This window comes from Scyliorhinus canicula, chromosome 5 (assembly GCF_902713615.1).
Source record: "Scyliorhinus canicula chromosome 5, sScyCan1.1, whole genome shotgun sequence".
Lineage (NCBI taxonomy): Eukaryota > Metazoa > Chordata > Chondrichthyes > Carcharhiniformes > Scyliorhinidae > Scyliorhinus > Scyliorhinus canicula.
The window spans coordinates 231227126-231238031 of NC_052150.1; the positions used below are offsets into that span (position 1 = coordinate 231227126).

The 10906-nt window shown below is 55.6% G+C and overlaps 1 protein-coding gene across 1 annotated transcript in view; it reads left to right on the forward strand.

Moving 5' to 3' along the window:
* The window catches only part of LOC119965727 (IQ motif and ankyrin repeat domain-containing protein 1-like), a 177980-nt gene extending 176481 nt beyond the window's left edge, over nucleotides 1-1499 (forward strand). Inside the window, exon 5 of the mRNA XM_038796490.1 lies at nucleotides 1494-1499. Within this exon, the coding sequence (XP_038652418.1) occupies nucleotides 1494-1499 (6 nt within the window). The remainder of the gene's footprint in view (nucleotides 1-1493) is intronic.
* The last annotated feature ends 9407 nt before the right edge of the window (nucleotides 1500-10906 follow it).

The window sequence follows — 10906 nt, forward strand, 5'->3', positions numbered from 1 at the left end:
CCTCCATGTGTCCCTGTGTGTCCCTGTGTGCCCCTCCATGTGTCCCTGTCTGTCCCTGTGTGCCCCTCCATGTGTCCCTGTGTGTCCCTCCATGTGTCCCTGTGTGTCCCTCCATGTGTCCCTGTGTGTCCCTCCATGTGTCCCCGTGTGTCCCTCCAAGTGTCCCTGTGTGTCCCTCCATGTGTCCCTGTGTGTCCCTCCATGTGTCCTTGTGTGTCCCTGTCTGCCCTTCCATGTGTCCCTGTGTGTCCCTCCATGTGTCCCTGTGTCCCTCCATGTGTCCCTGTGTGTCCCTCCATGTGTCCCTGTGTGTCTCTCTGTGTGTCCCTGTGTGCCCCTCCGTGTGTCCCTGTGTGTCCCTGTGTGCCCCTCCATGTGCCCCTCTGTGCCCCTCCATGTGCCCCTCTGTGCCCCTCATGTGCCCGTGTGTCCCTCCATGTGTCCCTATGTGCCCCTCCATGTGTCCCTGTGTGTTCCTGTGTGTCCCTCCATGTGTCCCTGTGTGTCCCTCCATGTGTCCCTGTGTGTCCTTCCATGTGTCCCTGTGTGTCCCTCCGTGTGTCCCTGTGTGTCCTTCCGTGTGTCACTGTGTGTCCCTGTGTGCCCCTCCATGTGCCCCTCATGTGCCCCTGTGTGTCCCTCCATGTGTCCCTATGTGCCCCTCCATGTGTCCCTGTGTGTCCCCATGTGTCCCTCCATGTGTCCCTGTGTGTCCGTGTGTCCCTCCATGTGTCCCTGTGTGTCCCTGTGTGTCCCTGTCTGCCCCTCCATGTGTCCCTGTGTGTCCCTGTGTGTCCCTGTGTGTCCCTGTCTGCCCCTCCATGTGTCCCTGTGTGCCCCTGTGTGTCCCTCCATGTGTCCCTGTGTGTCCCTCCATGTGTCCCTGTGTGTCCCTGTGTGTCCCTTCATGTGTCCCTGTGTGTCCCTCCATGTGTCCCTGTGTGTCCCTGTGTGCCCCTCCATGTGTCCCTGTGTGCCCCTCCATGTGTCCCTGTGTGCCCCTCCATGTGTCCCTGTGTCTCCCTGTGTGCCCCTCCATGTGTCCCTGTGTGCCCCTCCATGTGTTCCTCCATGTGTCTCCCTGTATGTCCCTCCATGTGTCCCTGTGTGTCCCTGTGTGCCCCTCCGTATGTCCCTGTGTGTCCCTCCATGTGTCCCTGTGTGTCCCTGTGTGCCCCTCCATGTGTCCCTGTGTGTCCCTGTGTGCCCCTCCATGTGTCTCTCCATGTGTCTCTCCATGTGTCTCCCTGTGTGTCCCTCCATGTGTATGTCCCTGTGTGTCTCTCTGTGTGTCCCTGTGTGTCGCTCTGTGTCTCTCTGACTAGACTAGAAGGGCTTGAGGTTCATAAGGAGGAGGTGTTAGCGATTCTGGAAAAGTGTGAAAATAGATAAGTCCCCTGAGCCGGATGGGATTTATCCTAGGATTCTCTGGGAAGCTAGGGAGGAGATTGCTGAGCCTTTGGCTTTGATCTTTAAGTTATCTTTGTTTACAGGAATAGTGCCAGAGGACTGGAGGATAGCAAATGTTGTCCCCTTGTACAAGAAGGGGAGTAGAGACAGTGCAGAAGGATGTTACAAGTTACAGAGGGTCATAGATAAGCTGCAGAGCTGGGCTGACAGGTGGCAAATGGAGTTTAATGCAGAAAAGTGTGAGGTGATTCATTTTGGAAGGAATAACAGGAAGGCAGAGTACTGGGCTAATGGTAGGATTCTTGGTAGTGTGGACGAGCAGAGAGATCTCGGTGTCCATGTCCATAGATCCCTGAAAATTGCCACCCAGGTTGAGAGGGTTGTTAAGAAGGCGTACGGTGTGTTAGCTTTTATTGGTAGAGGAATTGAGTTTCGGAGCCATGAGGTCATGTTGCAGTTGTACAAAACCCTGTTATTTTCGCTCCTATCCAGAATCATCTTTGCAATCCTTTCCTCTACATCTCTGGAACTTTTCGGAGGCCTATAGAAAATCCCTAACAGGGTGACCTCTCCTTTCCTGTTTCTTAACTCAGCCCATACTACCTCAGTATTTGATTCCTCATCAAATGTCCTCTCTGCCACCGTAATACTGTCCTTGACTAACAATGCCACCCCTCCCCCTCTCTTACCACCTTCCCTGAGCTTACTGAAATATCTAAACCCCGGCACTTGCAACAACCATTCCTTGCCCTGCTCTATCCATGTCTCCGAAATGGCCACAACATCGAAGTCCCAGGTACTAACCCATGCCGCAAGCTCACCCACCTTATTCCGGATGCTCCTGGCATTGAAGTAGACACACTTTAGACCACCTTCCTTCCTGCCGGTACACTCCTGCAACTTTGAAACCTTACTCATGGCCTCACTACTCTCAGCTTCTTGTGTACTGGAGCTACAATTCAGGTTCCCAATCCCCTGCTGAACTAGTTTAAACCCTCCCGAAGAGCATCTCTCTTTATTCTTTGGCGTAACTACCTCCCTGAAACTCCTATCTATGACCCCCTATGCCTCCCGAATGATCCGAAGTTCATCCAGCTCCAGCTCCCTAACACGGTTTTTGAGGAGCTGGAGTTGGATGCACTTTCCACAGATGAAATCAGCAGGGACACTGACGGCGTCCCTCACCTCAAACATTCTGCAGGAGGAGCATTGTACTGCCTTCCCTGACATCACCTCTAGATTTAAAAAAACAAGAAAAAGAAAGGAACAGCTTACCTGATATTCCCTCAAACCCTGCTCCCGCTGAAAGGTAAGCAAATTTAAAGGCACTCACTCACCTTCACGACAAGCCCCTGCTCCCGCTTCCCAACGACCGTGGGGTTTTTTTTGGTTAGAGGAGGAGGTAGGGTGGGAAACACTGACGAAGTGTTTCAGGTTTAACTGTCACTTGACAACAGCCCCTCCACAAACCACCTTCAAATTAGGCTGACCACACTACACGTATGCAAATTTCCCCGGAACAGCCAATCAGTAGCTCTGCTCTGCTGCCCTCTGCTGGATGCTTTCCTTCACTCAAACTCCTCGGGTCTCCTTCGCAGGTACACCTTCAAATTAGGCTGACCGCACTGCATGTATGCAGATTTCCCCGGAACAGCCAATCAGTAGCTCTGCTCTGCTGCCCTCTGCTGGATCAGTTCTGGTCGCCACATTATAGGAAGGATGTGGAAGCATTGGAAAGGGTACAGCGGAGATTTACAAGGATGTTGCCTGGTATGGAGGGAAGATCATATGAGGAAAGGCTGAAGAACTTGAGGCTGTTTTTGTTAGAGAGAAGAAGGTTAAGAGGGGACTTAATTGATGCATACAAGATGATCAGAGGATTAGATAGGGTGGACATCGAGAGCCTTATTCCCCGGATGGTGATGTCCAGCACGAGGGGACATAGCTTTAAATTGAGGGGAGATAGATATAGGACAGATGTCAGAGGTAGGTTCTTTACTCAGAGAGTAGTAAGGGCGTGGAATGCCCCTGCCTGCAACAGTAGTGGACTCGCCAACACTAAACGCATTCAAATGGTCATTGGATAGGCATATGGACGATAAGGGAATAGTGTAGAGGGACTTTAGAGGGGTTTCACAGGACGGCGCAACATCGTGGACCGAAGGGCCTGTACTGCGCTGTAATGTTCTATGTTCTATGTGTCCCTGTGTCTCCCTGTGTGTCCCTCCATGTGTCCCTGTGTGTCCCTCCATGTGTCCCTGTGTGCCCCTCCGTGTGTCCCTGTGTGTCCCTGTGTGTCCGTATGTGTCCCTGTGTGGACCTGTGTGTCCCTCCATGTGTCTGTGTGTGTCCCTGTGTGTCCCTCCCTGTGTGTCTCTCTGTATGTCCCTGTGTGTCTCTCTGTGTGTCCCTGTGTGTCTCTCTGTATGTCCCTGTGTGTCTCTCTGTGTGTCCCTGTGTGTCTCCCTGTGTGTCTCTCTCTGTGTTCCTGTGCGTCCCTGTGTGTCTCTCTGTATGTCCCTGTGTGTCTCTCTGTGTGTCCCTGTGTGTCCCTCCCTGTGTGTCTCTCTGTGTACCCCTGTGTGTCTCTCTCTGTGTTCCTGTGCGTCCCTGTGTGTCTCTCTGTATGTCCCTGTGTGTCTCTCTGTATGTCCCTGTGTGTCCCTCCCTGTGTGTCTCTCTGTGTACCCCTGTGTGTCTCTCTGTATGTCCCTGTGTGTCCCTCCCTGTGTGTCTCTCTGTATGTCCCTATGTGTCTCTCTGTGTGTCCCTGTGTGTCCCTCCCTGTCTCTCTCTGTGTACCCCTGTGTGTCTCTCTGTATGTCCCTGTGTGTCCCTCCCTGTGTGTCTCTCTGTGTGTCCCTGTGTGTCTCTCTGTATGTCCCTGTGTGTCCCTCCCTGTGTGTCTCTCTGTGTACCCCTGTGTGTCTCTCTGTATGTCCCTGTGTGTCCCTCCCTGTGTGTCTCTCTGTGTACCCCTGTGTGTCTCTCTGTATGTCCCTGTGTGTCCCTCCCTGTGTGTCTCTCTGTATGTCCCTGTGTGTCCCTACCTGTGTGTCTCTCTGTGTACCCCTGTGTGCCTCTCTGTATGTCCCTGTGTGTCCCTCCCTGTGTGTCTCTCTGTATGTCCCTGTGTGTCTCTCTGTGTGTCCCTGTGTGTCCCTCCCTGTGTGTCTCTCTGTGTACCCCTGTGTGTCTCTCTGTATGTCCCTGTGTGTCCCTCCCTGTGTGTCTCTCTGTGTGTCTCTCTGTGTGTCCCTGTGTGTCTCTCTGTATGTCCCTCTGTGTGTCCCTGTGTGTCTCTCTGTATGTCCCTGTGTGTCCCTCCCTGTGTGTCTCTCTGTGTGTCCCTGTGTGTCCCTCCCTGTGTGTCTTTCTGTGTACCCCTGTGTGTCTCTCTGTATGACCCTGTGTGTCCCTCCCTGTGTGTCTCTCTGTGTGTCCCTGTGTGTCTCTCTGTATGTCCCTGTGTGTCCCTCCCTGTGTGTCTCTCTGTGTGTCCCTGTGTGTCCCTCCCTGTGTGTCTCTCTGTGTGTCCCTGTGTGTCTCTCTGTGTGTCCCTGTGTGTCCCAACCTGTGTGTCTCTCTGTGTGTCCCTGTGTGTCCCTCCCTGTGTGTCTCTCTGTGTGTCCCTGTGTGTCTCTCCGTATGTCCCTGTGTGTCCCTCCCTGTGTGTCTCTCTGTGTGTCCCAGTGTGTCTCTCTGTATGTCCCTGTGTGTCTCCCTGTGTGTCTCTCTGTGTGTCCCTGTGTGTCCCTCCCTGTGTGTCTCTCTGTGTGTCCCTGTGTGTCCCTCCCTGTGTGTCTCTCTGTGTGTCCCTGTGTGTCCCTCCCTGTGTGTCTCTCTGTGTGTCCCTGTGTGTCTCTCTGTGTGTCCCTGTGTGTCCCAACCTGTGTGTCTCTCTGTGTGTCCCTGTGTGTCCCTCCCTGTGTGTCTCTCTGTGTGTCCCTGTGTGTCTCTCTGTATGTCCCTGTGTGTCTCTCTGTGTGTCCCTGTGTGTCTCTCTGTATGTCCCTGTGTGTCTCCCTGTGTGTCTCTCTGTGTGTCCCTGTGTGTCCCTCCCTGTGTGTCTCTCTGTGTGTCCCTGTGTGTCCCTCCCTGTGTGTCTCTCTGTGTGTCCCTGTGTGTCTCTCTGTATGTCCCTGTGTGTCCCTCCCTGTGTGTCTCTCTGTATGTCCCTGTGTGTCCCTACCTGTGTGTCTCTCTGTGTACCCCTGTGTGCCTCTCTGTATGTCCCTGTGTGTCCCTCCCTGTGTGTCTCTCTGTATGTCCCTGTGTGTCTCTCTGTGTGTCCCTGTGTGTCCCTCCCTGTGTGTCTCTCTGTGTACCCCTGTGTGTCTCTCTGTATGTCCCTGTGTGTCCCTCCCTGTGTGTCTCTCTGTGTACCCCTGTGTGTCTCTCTGTGTGTCCCTGTGTGTCCCTCCCTGTGTGTCTCTCTGTGTGTCCCTGTGTGTCTCTCTGTATGTCCCTGTGTGTCTCTCCCTGTGTGTCTCTCTGTGTGTCCCTGTGTGTCCCTCCCTGTGTGTCTTTCTGTGTACCCCTGTGTGTCTCTCTGTATGACCCTGTGTGTCCCTCCCTGTGTGTCTCTCTCTGTGTCCCTGTGTGTCTCTCTGTATGTCCCTGTGTGTCCCTCCCTGTGTGTCTCTCTGTGTGTCCCTGTGTGTCCCTCCCTGTGTGTCTCTCTGTGTGTCCCTGTGTGTCTCTCTGTGTGTCCCTGTGTGTCCCAACCTGTGTGTCTCTCTGTGTGTCCCTGTGTGTCCCTCCCTGTGTGTCTCTCTGTGTGTCCCTGTGTGTCTCTCTGTGTGTCCTTGTGTGTCCCAACCTGTGTGTCTCTCTGTGTGTTCCTGTGTGTCCCTCCCTGTGTGTCTCTCTGTGTGTCCCTGTGTGTCTCTCTGTATGTCCCTGTGTTTCCCACCCTGTGTGTCTCTCTGTGTGTCCCTGTGTGTCTCTCTGTATGTCCCTGTGTGTCTCCCTGTGTGTCTCTCTGTGTGTCCCTGTGTGTCCCTCCCTGTGTGTCTCTCTGTGTGTCCCTGTGTGTCCCTCCCTGTGTGTCTCTCTGTGTGTCCCTGTGTGTCTCTCTGTATGTCCCTGTGTGTCCCTCCCTGTGTGTCTCTCTGTGTACCCCTGTGTATCTTTCTGTGTGTCCCTGTGTGTCCCTCCCTGTGTGTCTCTCTGTGTGTCCCTGTGTGTCTCTCTGTATGTCCCTGTGTGTCCCTCCCTGTGTGTCTCTCTGTGTGTCCCTGTGTGTCTCTCTGTATGTCCCTGTGTGTCCCTCCCTGTGTGTCCCTGTGTCTCTCTGTGTGTCCCTGTGTGTCTCTCTGTATGTCCCTGTGTGTCCCTCCCTGTGTACCCCTGTGTGTCTCTCTGTGTGTCCCTGTGTGTCCCTCCCTGTGTGTCTCTCTGTGTACCCCTGTGTGTCTCTCTGTGTGTCCCTGTGTGTCCCTCCCTGTGTGTCTCTCTGTGTGTCCCTGTGTGTCTCTCTGTATGTCCCTGTGTGTCGCTGTGTGTCTCTCTGTATGTCCCTGTGTGTCTCTCTGTGTGTCCCTGTGTGTCTCTCTGTGTGTCCCTGTGTGTCCCTCCCTGTGTGTCTCTCTGTATGTCCCTGTGTGTCCCTCCCTGTGTCTCTCTCTGTATGTCCCTGTGTGTCCCTCCCTGTGTGTCTCTCTGTGTGTCTCTCTGTGTGTCCCTGTGTGTCTCTCTGTATGTCCCTGTGTGTCCCTCCCTGTGTGTCCCTCCCTGTGTGTCTCTCTGTGTGTCCCTGTGTGTCTCTCTGTATGTCCCTGTGGGCACAATCCAATGGCCACGCTGCTCCGGGACAGCAGCTTGCCGCTGCGCAGTGTGGCCATTGAATGCCGGGATGTTCCGCTACCAGAATCTACCCGTCTTGTCACGCTGGTGAGATTGAGTGGCGCAGTGAATGCCGCCCAGCAGGGGTATTAGGCTTATTAGAGCGAGACAGCTAGCTGACTGTAATATGCAGATTCCCGAGGTACTCCAGGTTTTGGGATTCAACCCTTTGCTGCAGAGACCTCCCTCGGGCGGCGTTCAGCAATTCCCGACGAACATGGCGGCACAAAGGATCGGTGGGTTACAGGGATAGGGTGGGGGTGTGGGCTTAAATAGGATGCTCTTTCCAAGGGCCGGTGCAGATTCGATGGACCGAATGGCCTCCTTCTGCACTGTAAATTCTATGATTCAATGAACACAGATTGGCACTCGTGGGGGATTCCCAGGGGACCAGAGACCCCCCAGCTGCATGCCCTTTGGGAAGGATGGTGCTCTGGTACTGCTGGTGCCACCTGGTATCAACCTGGCATTGGCTAGGTGCCCAGCTGGCACTGCCAGGGTGCCAAGCTGGAATTTCATTGTACGCACGATCAGGCCAGGGTTGGGGGGCTGGGAACCCTCCTGGACCCCCACAAGGACCCATGTAATAGGGAGACCCCCCCCCCCCACCCCCACAGGGACCCCTGTAATAGGAGAACCCCGCACACGGATAACCATAATGGGAGACTCACACATGGATCCCTGTGATAGGGCAATCCACCAAACAGGGACCCTAAATAGAGGCAAGTGCACTGAAATCACCTGCTTCAGTGATTGGAATGCACTTACTGCTTGGAATGCACTTACCTCTCTTTGATGTGGTCAAAGTTGACAAACATTGGGGTTTCACCACTTAGGCACTGAAGTGTGAAGTGAGATGAATGAATCAAAGCCGTCCATGGTTCGTAGCTATTCTCAATCACAGAGCACTACTAGACAGCTCTTAATGGCTCATAGCTAATGGGTCTGTGTGACCCAGGCTCAGGCACAGCTACTGTCCTGAGGTGGAGCTGCAAGGTAAGTGTGACAGCAATAATACCGCTCACTGGCCGTGTCTGAACTGCTCACTAGCTTCAACACAGGGGTATATTTTCTGAGGGGATGGGGTCTGTGTAGGGGGTGCTCTATGTGTGTCCCTTAAGGAATGGGGTCCCTGTGAGGGGTCTCCCTGTTCCAGGCTCCCTGTGAGGGGTCTCCCTGTTCCAGGGGTCCCTGTGAGACGTATCCCTGTTACAGGCTCCCTGTGAGGGGTCTCCATGTTACAGGGTCCCTGTGAGGGGTCTCCCTGTTACAGGCTCCCTGTGAGGGGTCTCCCTGTTACAGGCTCCCTGTGAGGGGTCTCCATGTTACAGGCTCCCTGTGAGGGGTCTCCCTGTGAGGGGTCTCCATGTTACAGGCTCCCTGTGAGGGGTCTCCCTGTGAGGGGTCTCCATGTTACAGGCTCCCTGTGAGGGGTCTCCCTGTGAGGGGTCTCCCTGTTACAGGCTCCCTGTGAGGGGTCTCCGTGTTACAGGCTCCCTGTGAGGGGTCTCCGTGTTACAGGCTCCCTGTGAGGGGTCTCCCTGTGAGGGGTCTCCCTGTTACAGGCTCACTGTGAGGGGTCTCCATGTTCCAGGCTCCCTGTGAGGGGTCTCCATGTTACAGGCTCCCTGTGAGGGGTCTCCATGTTACAGGCTCCCTGTGAGGGGTCTCCCTGTGAGGGGTCTCCGTGTTACAGGCTCCCTGTGAGGGGTCTCCCTGTGAGGGGTCTCCGTGTTACAGGCTCCCTGTGAGGGGTCTCCATGTTACAGGCTCCCTGTGAGGGGTCTCCATGTTACAGGCTCCCTGTGAGGGGTCTCCCTGTGAGGGGTCTCCCTGTGAGGGGTCTCCATGTTACAGGCTCCCTGTGAGGGGTATCCATGTTACAGGCTCCCTGTGAGGGGTCTCCGTGTTACAGGCTCCCTGTGAGGGGTCTCCCTGTCACAGGCTCCCTGTGAGGGGAATCCCTGTGAGGGGTCTCCCTGTGAGGGGTCTCCCTGTGAGGGGTCTCCCTGTGAGGGGTCTCCGTGTTACAGGCTCCCTGTGAGGGGTCTCCCTGTGAGGGGTCTCCATGTTACAGGCTCCCTGTGAGGGGTCTCCCTGTGAGGGGTCTCCCTGTTACAGGCTCCCTGTGAGGGGTCTCCCTGTGAGGGGTCTCCATGTTACAGTCTCCCTGTGAGGGGTCTCCCTGTGAGGGGTCTCCGTGTTACAGGCTCCCTGTGAGGGGTCTCCATGTTACAGGCTCCCTGTGAAGGGTCTCCCTGTGAGGGGTCTCCCTGTGAGGGGTCTCCATGTTACAGTCTCCCTGTGAGGGGTCTCCGTGTTACAGGCTCACTGTGAGGGGTCTCCCTGTGAGGGGTCTCCCTGTGAGGGGTCTCCCTGTGAGGGGTCTCCCTGTGAGGGGTCTCCCTGTTCCAGGCTCCCTGTGAGGGGTCTCCCTGTTCCAGGCTCCCTGTGAGGGGTCTCCCTGTGAGGGGTCTCCCTGTTACAGGCTCCCTGTGATGGGTCTCCCTGTTACAGGCTCCCTGTGAGGGGTCTCCCTGTTACAGGCTCCCTGTGAGGGGTCTCCATGTTACAGGCTCCCTGTGAGGGGTCTCCCTGTGAGGGGTCTCCATGTTACAGTCTCCCTGTGAGGGGTCTCCATGTTACAGGCTCCCTGTGAGGGGTCTCCCTGTGAGGGGTCTCCATGTTACAGGCTCCCTGTGAGGGGTCTCCATGTTACAGGCTCCCTGTGAGGGGTCTCCATGTTACAGGCTCCCTGTGAGGGGTCTCCCTGTTACAGGCTCCCTGTGAGGGGTCTCCGTGTTACAGGCTCCCTGTGAGGGGTCTCCCTGTTACAGGCTCCCTGTGAGGGGTCTCCCTGTGAGGGGTCTCCATGTTACAGGCTCCTGTGAGGATTCTCCATGTTACAGGCTCCCTGTGAGGGGTCTCCGTGTACAGGCTCCCTGTGAGGGGGTCTCCATGTTACAGGGTCCCTGTGAGGGGTCTCCATGTTACAGGCTCCCTGTGAGGGGTCTCCATGTTACAGGCTCCCTGTGAGGGGTCTCCGTGTTACAGGCTCCCTGTGGGGGGTCTCCATGTTACAGCCTCCCTGTGAGGGGTCTCCATGTTACAGGCTCCCTGTGAGGGGTCTCCATGTTACAGGCTCCCTGTGAGGGGTCTCCGTGTTACCGGCTCCCTGTGAGGGGTCTCCGTGTTACAGGCTCCCTGTGAGGGGTCTACATGTAACAGGCTCCCTGTGAGGGGTCTCCATGTTACAGGCTCCCTGTGAGGGGTCTCCCTGTGAGGGGTCTCCATGTACAGGTCCCTGTGAGGGGTCTCCATGTTACAGGCTCCCTGTGAGGGGTCTCCTGTACAGGCTCCCTGTGAGGGGTCGTTACAGGTCCCTGTGAGGGGTTCCCTGTTACAGCTCCTGTGAGCGGTCTCCATGTTACAGGCTCCCTATGAGGGGTCTCCTGTTACAGGCTCCCTGTGAGGGGTCTCCCTGTGAGGGGTCTCCTGTTACAGGCTCCCTGTGAGGGGTCCCTGTGAGGGGTCTCCGTACAGGCTCCCTGTGAGGGGTCTCCATGTTACAGGCCCTGTGAGGGGTCCCTGTGAGGGGTCTCCCTGTGAGGGGTCTCCATGTTACGGTCCCTGTGAGGGGTCTCCATGT